The sequence below is a fragment of the Dasypus novemcinctus genome, chromosome 9 (genome assembly GCF_030445035.2).
Source record: "Dasypus novemcinctus isolate mDasNov1 chromosome 9, mDasNov1.1.hap2, whole genome shotgun sequence".
NCBI lineage: Eukaryota > Metazoa > Chordata > Mammalia > Cingulata > Dasypodidae > Dasypus > Dasypus novemcinctus.
The window spans coordinates 127,185,901-127,207,038 of record NC_080681.1 but is presented as its reverse complement, the minus strand read 5'-3'; the positions used below and the strand labels follow the sequence as shown (position 1 = coordinate 127,207,038).

Sequence of the window (21,138 nt, the reverse complement as noted above, 5' to 3'; positions counted from 1 at the left end):
CGCCAATCCCCCAAATGGCTGCCCCGTGTGTGGCCGGGCAAGTGCCCTGCGCCGATGCAGCCAGGGGGCTGTGGGGAGGGGCGGGATCCCGAGCACCGCTCAGGGGACAAGGCAGCGGAGGGAGCGTCTCCTTCCCCAAGAGGGAGAGCTGGCTGTGGTCCCACCACGGGGCCTCTTGGCAGCCTCCGTCCACGGCTGCCGGCCGCTGCCCGTTCTGCTCAGACACTGTCCTGCACCAGGGATTGATGGAAGAGCCGGAGTTGCCGTCTGCCAAGGGCTCCCCACGGCCGGAAGCTGCATGGTGGGCGCCTCACAGCCTCTGGGTGTGGGGACATGGAACCCACGCTCGCTGTGCCCTCGTGAGGCCAGCCCCTGGCCTGGGACACAGTGGGAGCCAGGACGCGTCCGTGGAAGGGATGAGTGATCCAAGTTGGCGGGTCTGTATGCAAAAGACTTGAAATGTCGTTATGCTCAGTGACACACTCAGGCTTCGTCTGTCCCCAGCCAGTCCCGGGGGCCGGCGACGGTGACAAAGGCATGGCCAGAGGGTCCAGCCCACCCAGGCTGGGCTGGGTCCCACACAGGGAGCTGGAAGCTTCTCCTCTCCTGCTGGCTGCGGCGCACACTTCATTCAGATTCCAAGTGACTGTGCGCATGGGTGTGTATGCACGCGGGCGTGTGATTATGTGTGCATGCAGGCAGGTGGTGTGTGCACGCGGGCATGTGTGGTTATGGGTGCACGCAGGCAGGCGTGGGTGTGTGTGCACATGAGCAGGCGTGGTTGTGTGTGCACATGGGTGCCATGTGGTATGTGCAGGTGGGGGTGAGTGGGAGGCATGTGTGTGTATACGGGTGCCATGGATGTGTGCACATGTGTGGTATGTATACATGCAGGCATGTGTGCGTGTGTGTATGTGGGCGTGTCTGGGTATGTGCGTGCAAGTGGGAGCGTGTGGGTATATGTGTGCACGCGGGCGCATGTGGGTATGTGTACATGTATGCGGGCGTGTGTGGGTATGTGTGCGCACATGGGCGTGTGGGTATGTGTACACGTATGCGGGTCTGTGTGGGTATGTGTGTACACATGGGCACGCACCTGTGCCCAGGGAGCCCTCCTGCGTCCTTCCTCCCCTGTGAGGCAGCAGGTCAGTTTCTCCCTGCGCCCTTACACACGGGGTCTGAGGTGTCTTCGGCCTCAGGGGGCTCTTGCCAGGTGCCCCACCCACCTGGTGGAGAAAGCACCGGCCGCTGAGATGCAGCCCTGGCTCACATGCCCGAGGGTGGTCTCTTCTGCCAAGGACATGCCAGGCAGGCGCACACACGACCTACAGTGCTAACTGGTCCTGCAGCCCTGGCCCTCACTGGACCAAGTAACCTTTCCTGGCCTAACCCTGAATCCTCTCCCCCGGTGCCTGGGGTCCCAGCTCTCCCTGCAGCCGGCGGGAGTCCTGCCCACAGTCCTCTCCTGGAGCGGCCGCCGCCCTGGCCCGCTGTGCCCGCTCCCACGGGGCACCTGCTCAAGAGAGCAGAGGGGAGCGGCGACCTCAGGCCTCCACCCTACACAGGGCCGTGTGCCCCCTGGGCCAATCTTGGGGCAGGAGAAGAGCAGGGGGGCTTGCACGCCCTCCCCACGGCCAATGCTTCCTTAGCGGGGTCGGCACCCCAGAGCTGCGCTTGCAAACAACCCCGTCCTTGTCACCTGCACCGGCCGGTCCCTGGCAAAGGCTGAGACGGGGACAGAAGGAGGCTTTAGGGGATCAGGAGGAATCTGGGTGGTTAGTGCCCCCTGGGAATTGAGACCCCTCGCCATTCTCATGCTACATAAAAAACAAAATAGCAAGAAGTCATCTTAACTTGGGAAAAAATAACAGGGCAATAAGCCACCAATAAGCCATGCATAGAACCTACCAGCATTGCAAGGAGAGCGTGTGCTACTGTTGGTGAAACGAGCGCTCTTTTGGAGAGGTGGCCATGGAACGTGCAGACTGTGGTGGGGGGGTCTCCAAAGCCCTGGCACTGGTCAAGCAAAGCAGAGGCAGGTACGTCGCTTTCTGGGGAGCAGGAAATCTTCCAAAGACGTTTGCAGAACGGATGAAGGAAGGACTGTCGGGCTGAGTCAGGGCTCACGGCAGAGCAAAGGAGAGAGCCCCGGCTGGGGGCAGGGGTCGCAGCCTCTCGTCCACCTCGTGGTCCCCATGTCCCCGGGTCAAGGGCCACTAGGGGTTCCTGAGGATCCATCCACGTGGAGGAGCAGCTTCGGGATTTGGGCAAATTCCCTCCCTGTGAGTCTGAAGTTACTTTATCAATCCCCAAAAGAAAAAGGACATGTTCTTGAACTAATCCATTCCTGCGGGTGTGGGGCCCTTTTTTTTTTTTTTTTGATTTATTTTCTATTTATTTCTCTCTCCTTCCCCCCATCTCCCCGCCACACTTGTCTATTCTGTGTCCATTTGCTGTGTTCTTCTGTGACCGCTTCTATCCTTATCAGCAGCACCGGGAATCTGTTTTTTTTTTGTTGCATCATCTTGCTGTGTCAGCTCTCCGTGTGTGAGGCACCATTCCTGGACAGGCTGCACTTTCTTTTGCGCTGGGTGGTCTCCTTACGGGGCGCACTCCTTGCGCGTGGGGCTCCCCTACGTGGGGGACACCCCTGCATGGCAGGGCACTCCTTGCGCGCATCAGCACTGCGCACGGGCCAGCTCCACACGGGTCAAGGAGGCCTGGGGTTTGAACCACAGACCTCCCATGTGGTAGGCGGATGCCCTATCCATTGGGCCAAGTCCGCTTCCCACTCCCCTTTATTTAAAGTATTGTTTTATTTATTTATTCCCCTCCGCCCCCCTCTTTGTTTGCATTTGCTGTCTGTTTGTTGTGTGCTGGTCTTCTTGTTTTTAGGAGGCACCGGGAACTGAACCTGGGACCCCCCATGTAGGCAGGTGGGAGCTCGATCACTTGAGCCACATCCGCTTCCCTGGTGGGGCCCTTGGATTGGAGGAGGTCAGTGAGGAGGACTGAGCCGGGTCTCCATTCTCTTAGTGGAGCTTTACATAAACAGAGACGCAGAGAAAAGAAGGCACCGTGTTTTCATCGTGCCACATGGGAGGACCTGAGGCGCGCCAGCTGCCACAGCTGAACTCAGGAAGGAAGCAGAGCAGCTGAGACGGAGGGAGGAGGCCTGGGCAGACACAAGCCCTGTGCTGGTGCCCACGGCCGAGCCCCGGGAGGCGGTGGGTTCTGGAGGGGAAGGCAGGGGCCTGGGTGGAGAGCGGTCGCTGTCTTCACTGCGTGGCAGGACCCCGGGGCCACCAGCAGCTGACTTTGGTGAGAAAGCGTCTCTGATGGTGCCTTGATTTGGGCATTTCGTGGCTCTGGAGGTGGAAGCTTTTACCTTAAATAAATCCCTGCTACAAAAGCCAGCCCATTTCTGGCACTTTGCATTGGCAGCTCTGTGGCAAGCTACGACACATATACAGTCAGGTTCCCTGCCAAATAACAGACAGAATGAAGGGGAAGAGCATGCCACGGGATCAAGACGCCCTGAAGGTTCTGGTCCGTGGCTCACTCCTGTGGGCTGGCAGCGAGGTCAGGGTGGGCGTGACCGGGACACAGCGCTTCCCTGCCAGTGGCCCAAGGAGGCAGAGAACCTGCAAACCCTTCCAGGAACAAACCCATCAAGCACTCGTCACGTCTGAATTTCTGAAATTAGTTGGCAGTTAAGAAATTCCAGAAGTTTCACTTTGGCTAAACAAGTGTAGCAGAGCCCGCCGCTGGCGTCTGCTGTGTGCGAGCCTAGGCCGCGGGGCAGCTGGGGCTGAATCATGTCCCGCCACCTGTCCTGGGCATGTGAGCCCCTCTGGATAGGCCTTGAAGGTGCTCTTCCAAGGAGGCCCAGTTGCATCGGTGGACTTCTCCAGAGGCTGGAGGCCTGGTCAGCAGAGGGAGTAGGAGCCAGCCGGCCGCGGGGACCAGAGGGGCGGACGGCGAGGGCGGCCAGAGTGCGCCACCTCTGGGAGGAAGCACCTGGACGTCCAGCTTCCCGCCTCCGGAACCCTGGACGACACCACGCTGTGCTCCAGCCACCTCTCAAGCATCTGTCACAGTCGCCCCGGCAAACCAAGACGTGCTCCCAGGAGCCCTTTGGTATGGAGAGGGCCTTGGCTGTTTAGGCGAGGCCCCAGACACCGCAGCAGCCTCTCGGGGTGTGGAGACACCTCCAAAGGCCCCGGAGCCCCTGCACCCGGGCCCAGGACAAGCGCTGGGTGGGGGGTGGAGGGGGGCGCGTCTCTTTCCCAGACCTGGAGGGCAGGACGTGCATTGCTCCTGCCATGTCGGGCTGGGAGCCGCATGGAGCAGCCCCCATCCTAGCTGGGCCTGGCTGTGGCGAGGGGACGGCCACCTCTGTTGCAGGCCTCTTGGTGAGGAATGGGGCAGGACGACGCAGACCCCTGCGTGGTGTGCCTGGGGGGCAGGTTCGGGCCTTGGGAAATGGAGCCGACCTCTGCCAAGCGCCTCGCCTGGTGCATCTGTCAAAGGACCAAGGGTGAAATGGGGCCACAAGGGGCCCCAGAGCTCCTGGTCCAGCCGGCGACAGAGGCTCCAAGAGGGGATAAGGCTGGCCACGGCCAGAGGCTTCCCCGTCCCTCCCAGTCCCCATGCCAATGCGTCATAAGGCTGCAGCTCTGAGGGCCAGCCAGCAACATCTGTCCTCTAAACGCGACGGTCACAGACAGCATCTAGACCGCACGCAAACGGCGGCTGACCTCAGGCCCGGGGACCCAGTCTGCCTCTCCAGGTGGGGTGGCAGGTCTAACCCTGCCCCTCGTCCAGATGCCGCTCCTCCACCCAGGAGGAAGGTGGGTCGGCCGGCGCCACCGCGCTGTCTGCAGGTGCATTGGCGGAGCACAGAGGCAAAGCCGTCAGGCCAGGGCACAGAGGCCACGACAGAGGCTGGGCACGGTGTCGAGTCTGCAGGGGCCCGAGGAGGCCAGTCCCGAAGCTCAGGGTGCCTGTCCTCAGGTCCCACACCAGGCAGGGCCCCGGGGGGACACAAGGGCTAACCTGGAGATAGTTCAGTACCGGGCTAAGGCTCCCTCCGCACTGCCCGGAGGCCCCGGGGTGGACCCACGAGCAGCCGGCTCCCTAACAGGTGACCCGAGGATGAAGGGAAGACCCCCTGAGTCTCAAGCAGCACAGCCCGGCGGCGACAGAACCCGCGTGAGCTGGCAGGCGCAGTGCCCATGCAGGTCTCCTCTCTGCTGGCCGCTGGGGAGGCCGCGGGAGGGGCGGGTGTCCGGGAGCAGCAGTGAGCGCCTCCCTCCTGGGCCCGCACACCTGGCGGTAGGACCCGGGCGGGCCACGCCCCTCTCGGGGGCACAGCCATGACCCCCCACCTGCCACCTCAGCCCTCCAGCCCCACTGGCCCTGACCTGGGGGGCGCCCACCTGCCATCTCACCTCCCCGCGGCCTGTGGGGTGTGCTCAGAAAACACCGGAGCCGCCACGGAGACCAAATGTGCTGGGCGGGGCACTGGGCAGCCGGCAAAGCACGTCAGCGTACATTTTGACTGTTTTCTCGGTGCCAGCCCCTTGCCCCGAGTGGGCCTCCCTCTAAGAGGGGAGACACCCCAGCTCCCTTGTGGCCTCCTGTCCTAATCCAGGAAACGTTCCCTCGCCATTGCCACTGCCTTGCGACCAGGACTCCAGGGCTCGGCCCCCCTAACCCCTGCAGCGCCTGCCCCCAACTCATGAGCTGCGCAGGGTGGTGGTGGGGGGCCTACAGCACCGGCCGAGACCCTCCACGACGGGGCAGCCCCGCCCTAGGCTCAGATCTCCTTTGGATTCCACTGCTCCCTCAGGACGGGGCCAAGCAGTCACAGCCGCACGTGTGGGAAGCCACGAATTTTCCCAGCGATCCAAAGCAGCCGTTGTAGGAGCCACACTCTTTAAACCGACGGCAGCGACGTGCTCGGAAGACTGGGGGCTCTCCTGGTACCAGCTGGACCCCCGTTCCCCTGCCACCCTGACGACACCCTCCCTCCCTGGGACCTAAGCCAGGCCCTGCAGCCCCTCACCCACGCCTTGGCGCCCTGCCTGGTCCCCTGGACACTGGCTCCCACGACTGTGACGTGGCCAGAGCTGTGCCTGCCCCAGGAGCCGGGGCTTCGACATGCACCGCTCGCTTCTCTTATCTGAAGACAGAAAAGCCTCCCCCCTCCCTGGCTGGGAAAAAAATCCCTGATGGGACACGCTGGGGCCCAGGCAGTGGCAGTCCCCAGGGAGCTGCAGCTCCAGGCCCAGCCCGGGATCTCCTCGTCGCTGCCCTGCACAGGCCGCCGGGCCACTCTGGTCTGCGGTCTGAGGCTCTGGGCAGGCCACGCCTGGCATGCGTCCCCCCAGGCCAGGCCAGGGTCCGCGCCCTCTAGTAATTAGCCTGCAAAGGGCTGACGGCTGCCGGGGCCGTGCGGCGCCCCCCCGACCCCCCGCATGCACCATTCATCACGAAGCAGCTCCACAAGGCTGCACTCGAGCCAGGGGCCCTGGGGACGGCAGCTAAAAATAGAGCAGAGGCTGGAGGAGCGCGGGGAGGGGGAGGGGAGGCTGCAGGCAGTGGGAGGGCATGCGTGGAGGCACAGGTGTGCCCCCACCTGGGCTGCCGTGCACCTGCCTGGACGCCTCATGGAGGACATGTGTGCTCCCTGCACCGAAACCGCGTGGAAGTCGCCTCTTGCCGGCGGTCCCTGAGGGGGGCCGTGAAGGCTGGCTGGGGCTGGAACCCTCTCTGGCTATTTTTATCACCAGCAGTGGCTCTGGGGCACCTCGGTGCAGAATCAAAGACCATCTTTAATTAGCGAGGAACGACAGCCCCGGTGGAAACCGGCCGGCGGGCAGAGGCGGCGGGCACAGACACCGAGGTCCCCCACCCCAGGGGCTCCACCCACGTGGGCTGCCCGTTCCACGCTGCCGCACCGCAGCCCCCGCCGGGCCCGGGGGCCACTTGCCCGCAACACCTGGCCTTGGTCGAGGGTTCTGGAAGGAGAACGGGCAGCCTCCCAGGCCCACGGAGGAGGGTGCGCCCAAAGCACTACTTGGCGTCAGCCGCCATCCAGGCAAGCCCAGAGCCCAGGCCTCCTTCTCCCAGAGCCCCCGAGGCTGGCCTCCCTGCGCTGGCTGAGGCCTGGGGTCTCCCCTACTGGGCCGGGAGGACTCGCTGCCCAGTGGACAGCCCAGCAGCTGCCGGCCCCTGGCTGTGCGCCTTCTGCCTGAGAGATGGCCGAAACTGCGGAAACTCCCGGACACCTTGCTAGGCAGGAACCTTTCCGTGGAAGCCTTTCCCGTGAGGCTCGTGCTCGTTCTACTACCCTGGGCCTCAAGCCCTGGTGGGTGAGTCCCGCAGCCCCCTTGGCCCGGCAGGTGCGGGAGGCCAGGTGCACGCACCCGCCGCTCTCCACGGCTGGCGGCCTCCGCGGCGTCACCGGCCCCACCCCGCCTCCTGCCGCAGGCGGCTGGGTCTGCCCTGGTCCTCCGCAGGAGGGGGCTCTAGGAGGTGCCCCCCAGCCTCTGCCCAGACTCAAATGCAGGCCTCCTGCTGCGTCGTGCCGGGGGGCCTTCCTGAACACTCGGTCCTCTCCCTGCTATTTTCTCCCACCCAGCACCGCCGCTGTCCTCTGACCACAGTGCCCGCCCCAAGAGGAGGGGCCAGAGAGAACAGGTAAACGGCAGTCGCAGGTCCCGGAGCACGTTTGTCACGCAGCGCACTGAGTCCCCACCCACCCTGCGGGGCATGCGCCGTCACCGTCACCCAGAGGAAACCGAGGCCCACAGCAGTGCACGCCTAAGCTCACCCAGCTAGTGAGCAGGCGCCTGCCCCCCACGTAGGAGCCCCCAACTGCATCTGCAGCTTCTGCGTGGTGAGGGAGAAGGGTAGGTAGCTTTGGGGTCTCCAAGGACCTGCGGCTGCCACTCCCAGGGCGGGGGACAGTCCTCCTAAAGTGCGCGTGTGTGAGAACGGTGGAAGGGGGCAGCGCGGTGGCCAGCCGAGGGAGGGCTCCAGGCAGTGGGAGCAGGTGCAAAGGCCCTGGGGTGGGAGTGAGTGTGGGCGTCTGAGGGCTGAGCAGACAGCTGGGCTGGACTCCAGACCCAGGGTACAGAGGAGCCACGGGCCAGTGTAGACGGGCGGGGGGTGCCAAGGCTAGATCCAGGAGGAGGGTGCTATGTGGGGATGCAGCGAGGAGGACGGGAAGCCAGGGCTTTTGGGAGGGCGTGTTGCCAGGCCGAGGCTGGGTGGCTGTGGGGCGTGGGGCCTGAGCAGCTGGAGCCACCAGTTCCAGCCCTCGCTGCGGGGTCTGTGTGTGGACCAGCATTTGGGGCGCCCACAGGGATCCGTGTGGAACTGCAGAGCCAGCGAGGTCGACTTGGGGCCGAGAGCGAGCGAGGGCCACCCGGCTGGGGAGGGGGCTGCAGGCCGGGACCTGCCGGGGCCTCCCGTTTGGGGGCTGGGGGAGTCCCATGCTGCGGGGGGACGGACTCCGTCAGGGCCAGGTCAGGGGGGTCGAGCAGGGCTGAGTCAGTGTCCTTGGGTCTGGCCACCCTGCAGAGAGAAGCCCTGGGGGAGAGCTGAGGGGCAGGAGGCCGTGGGGGGAAGGAGGCCGGGGGGGCAGGAGGCTGGGGGAAGCAGGAGGCTGGGGGGCAGGAGACTGGGGGTGCAGGAGGCCAGGAGGCTGGGGGTGCAGGAGGCTGCGGGGGCAGGAGGCTGGAGGGCAGGAGACTGGGGGTGCAGGAGTCCGGGGGGCAGGAGGCTGCGGGGGGCAGGAGGCTGGGGGTGCAGGAGGCTGCGGGGTGCAGGAGGCTGGGGGGAAGCAGGAGGCTGGGGGGCAGGAGACTGGGGGTGCAGGAGGCCGGGGGGCAGGAGGCCGGGGGTGCAGGAGGCTGCGGGGGACAGGAGGCTGGGGGTGCAGGAGGCTGCGGGGTGCAGGAGGCTGGGGGTGCAGGAGGCTGGGGGTGCAGGAGGCTGCGGGGGATAGGAGGCCGCAGAGGAGAGCGCCGTGTGCAACTGAGGCAGAAGTGAAAGGCCAGGGGCTGCCTGGAAACTGCAGAAGCCAGGGGCAGGGGAAGGAGTCTCGCCCACCGAGCTGGGACTTGTGCCTCTGGAGTGGGGACAGGACAAGCTCCACTCTGCGTAAGCCTTCGTGATGCAGTCGGGAGCAACCCTCCTGGCCTCACAGAGCAGACACCACCTCCTCCGTGGCACCCGCCCAGCACCCATGCTGCCCCACCCCTGTAGAGGCCACATTGGCCATCCACAGGGGCCAGCTGCAGTGTCGGGCAGCACCCAACAGTGTTTCAAGCGAGCGCCAGCGGCGGAAGGGAACGGGGGCTCCTCCCCTCCACGAGCCCGGTTCAGGGGCCTCCGTGGCCCAGGCGGGGCCTGAAGGTCCCTGCAGGCTCCCAGGAGGCACCCCGGGAGATGGACGCGCGGTGGCAGGCCTGGCGGGGGCGGTGGTCGCCCTCAGCAGCCCCAGGTCTCTGCGGGTTTCAGCCTGGCCTGTCGCTGTCATAGGGGTTGTTGATCTCCCACCCCCCAGAGGGCGGCGGGCCCGGGCCCACAGTGGTTTCCTCATGGGCCCGCTGGAGCTGACCCCTCGGAGGGCACCGGGCACGCCCTGGACGGCGTGCGGGGTCATCACTGCGATGGAATCTGGGAAGCTTCCTAAGAGCTGCCTTGGCCTCGGGGTACCAGGCAGCAGTGCCCATTCACTCACCCGCTGGGTACACTGTCACCTGAACCTCCTGTCCAAGGGCCTAGCCTGTCCCCCCGGGCGTGGCCAGCAGGTAGACGCTGTGGGGGTCCGGCTCCCAGCACCCCGAGGACCCCCACCTCGGGGTCACACCCGCCCTGGCACGCCGCCCCAGCCCCGTCCCAGCCTTTTTCCAATTAGAGAACCTTCACGGCCCCCGTGCCCCTTGGCCCGGCTCAGAGCCCTGGGCGGCGCCGTGTCCCCTCGCAAATCCTCGCCAGGGTCCAGTGCCACTGCTTCCCCAAGACCTGCCCCTCCAGCCCCAAGGGCCCATTTCCTGGAGATCACGTGTCAGTCTCACGTGGTGACGGCCACCCAGCTCGTCTCTCCCTTGGGCTCCCGCTCGAGGGCGGGCCCTGCTCCCTAGATGCACCCCCGTGGGTTTACAGGGCACCCACCAAGGCCACACCCCCCGTGGGTTTACAGGGCACCCACCAAGCGGTGTTCCATGGCCCGTGAGGAGCCACCCGTCCCTTCCCTCGTGGCGCTCACAGCCTCGTGGGGGAGGACAAGCAGCATATGGCGGCAAGCCTGTGCCAGGGCGACGGCACCTGGAGGAACGCAGGGCGGGCAGGAGGCCGGGGGCGGCGGGGGCGGCCAGGGGCAGGGGCCAGGGGCACTTCGGGCAGGTGGTCGGGGCGGGCCCATGAGGCAGGCCTGGGGCAGGGGGGCTCAGGGCGCCTGGGTGGTGCGGGAGCAGCGGGGGCGCTGCACAAGGGCAGGGCATGGGTGGGGGATAGGGCAGAGCGCACTGGGGGGGCTTTCACAGGGAGGGGCCACGTCTGGGTTGCTGAAAAGGAGATGGCTCTGAGTGTGCGTGTCACAGGATGGGCTGCGTGTGAGCACCCGTGTCACCATGTGTGAGCACCTGTGTCACTGTGTAAGTACGTCACCGTGCGTGAGCACCTGTGTCATCGTGTTAGCCCGTCACCATGTGTGAACATGTCACCGTGTGTGAGCAGTCACCATGTGAGCCCATGTCACCATGTGAGCCCATGTCACCATGTGAGCCCATGTCACCATGTGAGCGTGTCACCGTGTAAGCACCTGTGTCACCGTGTGAGCACATCACCATGTGAGCCCATGCCACTGTGTGAGCACATCACCGTGTGAGCCCGTCACCGTGTGAGCCTGTCACTATGTGAGCACCTGTGTCACCGTGTGAGCATCTGTGTCACCGTGTGAGCACCTGTGTCGCGGGGTAGTCACCGTGTGCACACGTGTGGTGCGGGGAACCGGGGAGGAGGCGGGGGCCGTCCTGGTGGGACCAGGGCCCTGATCCAGGTGAGACGCAGTGAGGCGGGTCCAAGACCCCCGTTTGAGGGAAGCATCAGGACCAGGCAGGGAGCTGGTGGGATCCGGGGCGGGGTCTTGGAGCAGCTGGGGGACGGCTGTGTCCTGGACTGAGAAGGGGTGGGAAAGCAGAGGGAGGGATTGGGGGGCAAAGCCGAGAGAGGCCTCGTCCTGTGCCGTCCCAGAGTCCCTGCAACCTGGATGGCGTGAGCAGGCGGCCGGCAGACGCTCATCGAAGCCGCCCCGACAGCAGCCCCCAAAACTGGAATTTATATCCCGGGTGGCGAGTGCCCAGGCGCTGCTAGGACAGGAGGCCCCGGTGGCCGCAGCCCTGCCTCCCTGGGGAGGGGACATCCAAGCAGGCCTGGGGGCGCAAGCCCTGCCGGGGGTCTGTGGCCACTCCAGAGCCCGCCAGCTCTAGAAATGGGGTGTGAGGACGCAGCTCCCCACCCGCCCCGCCTCTGCACGCCAGGACCCAGCCAGATCCCAGGATCCCGGTGGGCCCCGCAGCCTGGGGGTCTGCCTGGGTTGGCATCAAGCAGGACAGGAAGGCCAGGACCTCCCCAGGGGACGGCAGGGACAGGTCCCAGCCCTGATCCGCTGGCCCTGGGGACCAGACCTTGTTCCCCTAGAGGTCTCGGGGCCCCTCTTGTCCTGTCACCCCGATCCCACAGTCCCCCCAAAGTCTCACGCCCAAAGTGCACAGGGGAGGGACCAACAAGGCTGCCGTGCGGTCCCCAAGGCAGCCCCTTTGCGCGACCCCCTCTGAGGCCAATGCACAGTGCACAGAGGCCAATGGTCGACAGCTCCGGCCCCTCAGAGCCGAGTGGGTGCCACTGTGCGGGAGGGGCCGGCAGGAGCGCGCTGCTCCCGGGGGCCCGGGGCGCACCGCAGAGTGCCCAGGTCGAGACGGCGCCCCGGGACCCGGCGGCGGCGGCCACTCACCACGAGCTGCGGCACAGGCTGCGGCTTGCCCTCCTGGCTCAGGGACACGTAGGTGAAGAAGGCACTGGCGGCCCGGTACCGCTTCTGCACGTCGTCCACCACGGGGTCAGCGTCCACCAGGACCTCGATCTCCATGGACTTGTTGCTCGTGAAGGTCATGCGCCCGGAGATGGTGATCACGTACCCTGCGGGGCGAGGGGTGAGCAGGCATCACGGGGGTGCCACACCGGGGCCAGGCGGGGGCGGGGCTGTCGCGGGAGAGGCCGGGGGCACGGAGAGCGAGAAAACGGGTAATTCAGTGCAACGAACAGAGGCACAGTTAGGGCAGAGAAATTTAACAACTACGATGAAACGCGAACGACAAAATGTGTTTCTGCTTCTTTAGCAGCCCACGAACTTGTAGCTTTCTCGCAGGCTGACATGTCTCGACCACCCACAATAAGCTCCGAGCTGGAAAGGCTCTCGATGGCGGCTGGAGCTGCCCTTCCCCGCAAGCAGGGGTCTCCCTCTGACCCCCGAGGAGCAGCGTGGCTGGAACCCCCCCGGAGGTAGCCCCAGCCTGCCCTGGCCCCCGAGTCTGCCTTCCCTGCGGCAGCCCGGGCAGCTCTGAGTTTCACCGAAGACTCACCGGCCAAGGCATCACGCTGAGGTCACTTGCCCCCTGGCCAGGCGTGGGAGCTCACCCCTCTTGGTCTGTGCCCATCAGATGACACCTGGGGACCTCAGCACCCCCCTTTATCCTGGGCCAGATGGCGCCAGAGTCCACTCCTGTCACCCTCCAGACATCTCCCCAGGAGAGGTGCGATGGGGTGGGGGTCCCGCCCCAGGTGGCCAGGATCAGCCCATCCTCCATCCTGACCAGAGCCGCCCACCTCGCCTGGCGCACGCGCGCGTTTTCTTAGTGGTTACGCAGACGCACAAAGCCACACGTCCAGGCCGTGCCTGTCCCTGGGTTCCTCGCGTGTCCCAGCCCTCACTCCCCTCGCTGCCCTATGCGCGTCTGTGGGCCCGGGGAGCCAGCCTGGGAGCCGCTGCTCAGCCAGAGCTTGTCTTCCGCCCCGTCACACCTCCCGCGCCTGGGCCCCCTGCTCTAGAGCGGGGTTTCTTAACACGGGGTCCATGAGCTTGAACTGAAATTCAAAAAACACTCTTCTTGTGGGGACGTGCAGGTGCGGGGGTGCTGCATTTATTCAATAGCGCACAGGGCAGCGTGGGCGCAGCAAGCGGCCCAGGGTTTTCACCTGACCGGCAAAGGGGACCGTGGAACAAGAGGTCAAGAGCGCCTGCTCCAGGGCGACCCCGAGTCTCCCGGGCCCAGCCAGGCAAAGTGCTGGGCCTGGCGCCAGGCGGGGGCCCTCGGCGCACAGCCGTCACGGTTCTCCACCATGTCATCGACGGCAAGGCCCCCGACGGGGGCCAGGGAGGGGCCGGCTCCTGGCTGCTGCTGTCCCTCTGCCAGCAGGTCGCAGACCCTCTGCGAGCCAGGCCACGGGGGCCAGCTCCGGGGGAAGCGGTTCTCGCTGCGACGACCTTAACGCAGACCCCCAGGACCCCGACACCCGAGACCCGGCCAGGCCGGCCCCGCGAGACACAGAGAACCAGGAAGGGACGCAAGTGGGGGTGGCAGGGGGACCGCTGGGGGTGAGTGTGCGAGCAGCCGGCAGAGGGGGCGGCTAGGACGCGCCGGAAGACTCTGGAATTCTCCATGCCGTAGCCGACCTCATGCTTACGGGGAAGGGGGCGTCGTGCTGGCGACAGCCATTTCTGGGTGGGGCAGAAGGAGCCACGAGGTCAGCGGCCGGCGGCCTGTGGGAGCCTGAAGGGGCAGCGGGGCCTCGTTCAGACATCCAGGGAGCAGCCAGCGGACGCCACGCCCCGAGGGGCCAGCCAGGAGCCGCACAGTGGCCCCATGAGCCTCCTTCCCCAAGGCCCAGCCCCTCCCCGCCCACAGGCGGCCGCAAAGCCTCCGGGGCCACTGGGCCAGAAGCAGGAAGGAGCCTCTCAGGGAGGAAATGCGCAAGGACCGGCAGGGCCAGCGTGCCAGGAGCGGCTGCTCTGAACCCAGGGGCCTCCAGACACGGGCCCTTCCGTGAGGCCCGGGGACGCCACCCGGGCCCTGCCCACCTGCCACTGCTGTCAACACCTGGCTATAGGGAAACAGACTTGGCCCAGTGGTCAGGGCGTCCGTCTACCACATGGGAGGTCCACGGTTCAAATCCCGGGCCTCCTTGACCCGTGTGGAGCTGGCCCATGCGCAGTGCTGATGCGCGCAAGGAGTGCCGCGCCATGCAGGGGTGTCCCCCGCGTAGGGGAGCCCCACGCGCAGGGAGTGCACCCCGTAAGGAGAGCCGCCCAGCGTGAAAGAAAGTGCAGCCTGCCCAGGAATGGCGCCGCCCACACTTCTGGTGCCGCTGACGACAACAGAAGCGGACAAAGAAACAAGACGCAGCAAATAGACACAGAGAACAGATAACCAGGGGAGGGGGAGATTAAATAAATAAATAAATCTTAAAAAAAAAACAAAAACAAAAGAAACACCTGGCTATAGTTGAATTGCTGGGTTAAGAGCCTAAAGAAAGTTCTAACATCATTCAAAAGTGATTTCAATCAAACATTTCAATAGCCGCCATGGGAGGTCTGCTCCTTTGTAAATAGTCTTTTGCCCATTTGGAAAAATAAACCAGTGAACAATAATTTTCTATTGTACTTTTCAGAACCATTTTATCTCATGATTCCTGTTCCAACTGAAGAATTGAATTCCGTTTGGAGAATAAACAACTTAAACACTGAAAAAAATAAGTGATTTCAGGCAATTCAGGGTTGATTCTTGCTCTGAGTATGAGACAAAACAATGAAAAGACAAGGCTGAGGGGAGTGCCCCTTAGAAATCCTAATACAGTCGCTGCTTCCGAGCGGTCGGGAAGTGTTCAGCGACACCAAACTTGAGCCTCTTCCTGCTTTGCAGACAGCAACACCACTGTCCTAAAACAAGCCACATGTTCTAACTTTGGCTGGCGGCTGCAGGAGAATATCTTAAAGCTGGAACTTTGGCTCGGAAATTGACTTGCTGGAACTGTAAGGAGAAAACCAGAAGAATGCAGCGCCTGGATGGTTCAAAGACGGCTCGTCAGTGCCGTGGACAGGGCACGGAGCTGCCAAAGTCCCCATGTGGCTGACAGCCCATGAGGACACCCGCCGAGGGCCACCCCCTCTCCCAGGCCCTTTCCCCAGAAGGCACACGCTGTGGCGGTCCTGGGGGTCCCGTGGGCAGCAAATCCCCCGCAGCCAGCAGCATGGGTTGTTTTTTTTCTTTGTTTGTTTTGTTCTTCTAAAGATTATTTATTTCTCTCCCCTTCCCTGCCCTCCCTCCCCACGCCCCAGTTGTCTGCTCTCTGTGTCCATTCACTGCGTGTTCTTGTGTCCGCTTGTATTCTTGTCAGCGGCACCCGGAATCTGTGTCTCGTTGAGTTACATCATCTTGCTGTGTCAGCTCTCTGTGTGTGTGGCCCCCTCCTGGACAGGCTGCATTATTTTCATGCTGGGCGGCTCTCCTTACGGGGCGCACTCCTTGCACATGGGGCTCCCCTATGCGGGGACACCCCTGCGTGGCACGGCACTCCTTGCTCACATCAGCACTGCTCATGGGCCAGCTCATCACACAGGTCAGGGGTCCTGGGTTTGAACCCTGAACCTCCCATGTGGTAGGCGGACACCCTGCCCGTTCCCTGCAGCATGGGTTTGACTCCACACGCCGCCGTCCAGGCAGGGGCTCCCGGAAGCACCTTGGGGAAGTCCTGCCTCGCTCAAGGGCCGTGGCCCTGCTTGTTGGTTCCAAGAGAAATCCTTCCCTCTGGCTTCCTCCAGTTCCCGTCGGTCATGGCCGCCTCAGGACCCGAGGGCAAGGGGCAGCCGCTTCCCCACCAGGTGGGGTGAGTCCGGTTACCAGCGATGGGTCCCCATTTCATGGGAACGAACACTCGGGCTCTGAAGACCTCCTCCCAAGCTGCCCCTCACTCTTCACTCCCCGCCTCGGTGGCCTCCATAGCTCCGAAAGCTTCCAGCCAGATCAGAGCAGGGGATGGCCAAGCTGCCAGCGTCGTCGTCGCGTGCCCGAGGCCCCTTCTCCAGGGTGGCTGTAAACTTGGGAGGCCAGGTGAGGCGGCCACAAGCCAGAGAGTGGCCAGGTCCTAGGGGCACAACTGCAACACCGGGGCCTGGCCTGACGCATGCTGCTCAGGAGCCAGGCCATCCTGCGCAGAGCGGACAGCGACGGACATCAGGCCTCTGTCCCACGAGGTCCAGCTCATTCTACTCCCTCCCCTTCCGGCACAAAGGGCCTCACGACAGGCAGGCGCAGGCTACTCAGCCCCTGGGCACTGGGCCGGCCTCAACGGCGGTCCACGCACCAGCTCTTGCTCCCCTGAGTGTCCGCCTCACTCCACAAACCTGGCACCAAGCGAGCTGGGGGGCCTCGTGGGAGAAGGGGAGAGGAACCCTGAGTCTTGTCGAAACCCACCAGGAGGGCGGCTGCTTTGCCTGAGCGTTAGCGTGACCAGCTCAGGAGGGAAAAGAGGTTAGCTGGGCGCGGAGTTGCCCGCTGGCACTGGGCGCCACGGCCCCCACGAGGCCAGCAGCAGCGTGTCCTGGGACAGGCACAGGGTGGGGTTCCCTCTCCCGTGCTTGGGGAAAGCTGGGTGAGGAGCACCTGGCCCTCCTGGAGGGTCTGCAGCGGGAACGGCTGGATGAAAGCCCTGCTGAACTGGGTGTTCCCTGGAAAGGGTCTCGTCACGGAGGCCCGGGGTGTGGCCTGTGCCACGCGGGAGAGGCCTGAGATCCACGGGCTCTGGAGTCGGACAGGGCTGAGCGTAAATCTCGCTGTGGCTGCTGAGCAGGCGGCAAGCTGGCAAAGCACACCGTGCCTCAGTTGCCTCGTTTGCAAATGGACGGGTGAGGCTGTATGTACAATGTCCAGGCTCCGGACGTGCTCAAGGTTCAGCAAGCACAGAGGACGGAGGTGACCCTGGGGACGCCCCACAGGACGCCTGGTCTCAAGACGTCTTCATCGAGGGCTCCGCAGGTCCCGCTGGCATTTTAGGGGTGGCCTCCTCCACATTTTTAAAGCAGACAGCGTCAACCCACGTGGCTCTTTCCTTGATTTGTGCTTGCGTGGATGTTGCCACCCCAGGCGCTCAGAGGCCACCTGCTTGGTGATTTCCAGCCTGGCCACAAAAGCCTGAGGTGCTGCCCCTGCAGACAGCAGCCTGCACGTACCAGGCTCCGGCAGAAGAGGCTGTTTTTTCAGGAGGTCCCGGCCCCGATTCTGCACGCCACCTTGCGTCCTCCAAGGCGCTGGGTCCCAGTGCCTGGCCACAGGGAGTGGCCTGGTGGAGAAGGGCTCAGGCGTCCAGGCAACCCCACCCCGAGCATGCGCTGGGCCCAGCATGCAGCAGCTGGGCCGATCAGCCCAAAGTTGGACGCTTGGGGGCCGAGCCCTCGAGAGACCACCCAGAGCCCAGCGCCGCCAGGGGTGCGTTCAGCAATATGGGCGTGTTCTGTGTCTGCACTGTCCAGTGCAGAAGCCACTGGCCACATGTGGCCACTGAGCATTTAAAGTGGTTGGTGCAGCCAGGGGACAGGGTTTACATTAAAGCAGCCCACGTGGCCAGTGACCGTTGTACCAGGCAGCTTGGGTGGACGCCTGCAGCTTCGCCGGCAGAGCTGGCTTAACTCAGAAGGTGTGGTGCTGCTGGAGGGGGCTGCGCCGGCGGGCTGTCTCTGCATTCAGCACGACAAGGTCCCGTCTGCTGAGGCTGATGGGAGAGGGAGGCAGAACGGGCGCCGTCCTCCCGGGGGCTCGACTCCACTAACTTGGGGGTCCTCGGCGTGTTTTCAGGCTGCTTTTTAGGAAGCCAGAGGTTTTATCCAGGACTAAATGAGGGACATCCCAGAGCCTGGCCAGAGCCAGGCAAGCATCAAAGATGGGCTGCGCCGCACGTGGACCGCGGCTGTGGCGCTTCCTCCCCCGCAGGGGCTGCCGCTCCTGCAGCACCCCCACGCACCAGCTCTGCGGCCACAGGCAGCTTCCTCAGCTTCTCGGAACTGCAGTTTCCAGATTGGAAAAGTGGGCAGAATGACGGGCTGGCCTTGGGGTCGTGGGACAGAGCGCTGAGCCTGAGGCTGGCCGCTCGAAAGTGCGTGATAAACCTCGGTGAAGGTCACGCACCGTGAGTGCCCGCGGCAGGCGGGTTCGGCTTACTCGCTTTGTTTTGTTTACACTGGTGGAGGCTGCGTGGAGAGGAGGGAGAGGGCTGCCAGGTCCCCCTGCCCGGCCCCCTGCAGGCGGGCATCTCCCTCGAGGGGCAGCAGCAGCCAGATTTCAGCAACGTGCCAGGGATTTGGAAAAGAAAACAGAGTCATAAAAAATAGCTGTGACCAAGCCGGGGAGCTTGCCAAGTGTTTGCAAGTTTGAGAACAGTTGAGTGCTTGCGCTCCAAAAAAAAAAAAAACCGTGGCAGGGAACTCTCTTAAGGAAAGCATGGAAACAGTGAACTAACTTTGGTATTTCTTACATAACACACCCCAAAACCTCTTCTAGACATATGCCTCATTTTCCATCATCAGAGCCCCTAGCCTGGGAAGATCAGTTCACGAGAAAACGTCAACTTTAGGTTTCCTACTGAAGGCTTCCAAAACCATCAGGACAGAGGGAATGAGTTTTCCTCTTTAGCTTTTCTTTAGTTACCCGGGGGATTAGGCAGGGTTCTCTAGGAAAAGAGAATCAAGAAGAGTTTATCTGTCAATAGTAAGAGATTTTATCAGCCTCTCACGTGACCTTGGAAATGCACAAGTCCAGGTTCCGCAGGCAGGCTGCAGCCAGGGGCTCCAGTGAAAGTCCAGTGAAGGTCCTTGAGGAGTTCTGGGAGACGTTGGCTGTCCAGACGAGCTGGGAAAGTCTCCTTCAATGCTGGAATCACTTCCCCTTTAAGGCATTCAACTGATTGGATAAAGCTTCACTCATTGCTGATGGCAATCTACTGCTGCAGTAAAGTCAATGGGGACTCAAGTCCATAAATGCCCTTGTATAACAGTTAGCCCAGTGCTTGCTGGACCAAATACCTGGGCACAATTACCTGGCCGAGTTGACACAATAGCCTAACCATCACACCCAGCAGTTGACATTTTAACTAAAAAATAAAATCAGTGCTTGAGCAAGTTGAGTTGTAAGAAGCAAGTTTGTATTTCTAGCCTTGGCTGCTTGCTCAGAACGAGGCCGGCGCTGTGGTCACATGCGTGCCTCTGGGTTTGACGTGCTCTCCCGTGAACTCGTGGAGTCCACACCACCCAGGCATGAGCAAGTTCCAGAAGCGCGGGCACGGACCCATCATGGGCCTCACTGTGCCGTGCACTAGTGCCAATGGCTGGCACAATTCACCATTGTTAGGGGAAAAATTGCAGGGACCAGAGGTCCCAAGGCACTTTCCATGAGGCAACGCCCCGAGGAAGGAGGCAAGGCACAGGGCAGTGACACCGGGTCAGCCGTGGTCCCCTTGTGGGTGAAGCACTCTACTGTTATGCTCAAAAGCCTACATGTGACTGGTACACACCTGCCAGGAATGGGGCTGCACCACCACGAGGGGCAGCCTATCCCAGTGGCCTGGGCAGCCACCAAGGCCTGTGAGCAGAGACGTTTTCAGACCCCAGACATTTAAAGGACCTGACGGGAACGCTGTCACTCCCCACCAGGTCAGGGTCCACCCAAGGACGTGGGCTCTTTGGCAGGGATTCATGAAATACGTTTGGCCCCTGGAATTGACAGGCGTGGGCGGGCTGAGCCCTCCGTCTCGGCACACGCCCCTCTAAGCGGAAACTACGGCTCTCGCTGACCTTCTGGAGCGATGGCTTCAGTGATGCAAAGCCGCAGGCGTAACCGCACGGTGGACGCCCCACCCGAGCAACTGGCAAGGCCATGGCCAAAGGCCAGGCGCTGGGCCAAGACTGCCAAAACAATCCCTCTACTGACAGGTGGTTCCACGAGAGGCTGAGCGAGCCGGTCAGTTTCTCTAGCGACTTTCTTGAAATGGCTAAGGCTGGAAGCCTGCGGACAGCTGCCCAGAACCACCTGTGATGGACAGAGTCAGGCCCCAAAGCCGTTCCACACCTGTGGGACGTGCTGCTGTATGTGGCAAAAGGACTCTGCAGATGCCATTATGCTGAGGATCTTGACGGGGTTTTCCTGGACTACTGGGGGGGCAGCAACAGCGAGGGTCCTTTAAGAGGGAGCCGGGGAATCAGAGCCAGCGACAGAGGCAGGGCGACAGACACAGGGGTTGGATGAGGGACCATGAGCCAAGGAGTGCAGACGGGCTCTGGGAGCTGGAAAAGGCGAGGGAGGGATCCGCCCCTGGAGCCTCCAGAGGGAATCAGCCCGGCAGGTCTGTTTTGTTGTTGTTATTGTTGATTTTTCTTTTTATGCAGGTCTGTTTTAAAGCCCTGAACCCCAGGACCATGAGAGGATAGGTTGTCTTGTAGCCATGGGGCTTGTGAGCACCTGTTACAGCAGTGACAGGACGTGGGTACACACGGCCCCACGTGGTTAAGCAGCCTTGGGGGGGGGTGGGTCCCTCTTCCAGGAGAATCAGGGGCCCTTGACATTGCTCGTGTGTGGCCCTGGCATGGGGTAGACATAGAGAAGGTAGACTAGAGCTCAGAGTCCAGACCTAACGCACACATCTAGGACCAAGTAATCTTCAACCAGGGGGCCAAGTCCATTCAACGGGGAAAGAAAAGTCTCTTCAACTAATGTGCTGGGACCAAAAGAGTGAGTGTGGAGCCCTCCCTCTCACCGCATACAAAAAGTAACGCAAAAGTAGACATGAGAGCTAATCATATAAAACGCTTATGAGAAAACAGGGAGGTATCCTCAAGACCCTGAAGTAGGAGATGGATTTTCAGATTTTACACCAAAAATACAAGCAATGAAAGAAAAAATAGGAAAAATGGACTTCATCAAAATGAAAAATTTTGTGCATAAAAGGACATTATCAAGAAAGTGAGAAGGAAGCTTACTAGAGAGCAGGAGAAAATAATTGCAAACCATGTATCTGATA

The 21,138-nt window shown here is 62.7% G+C and overlaps 1 protein-coding gene across 1 annotated transcript in view; it reads right to left on the bottom strand.

The window, feature by feature from the left end:
• The window catches only part of ACOT7 (acyl-CoA thioesterase 7), a 104,234-nt gene that overhangs the window by 6,432 nt on the left and 76,664 nt on the right, over positions 1-21,138 (bottom strand). Inside the window, 1 exon segment of the mRNA XM_058304551.2 lies at positions 12,032-12,216. Within this exon segment, the coding sequence (XP_058160534.1) occupies positions 12,032-12,216 (185 nt within the window).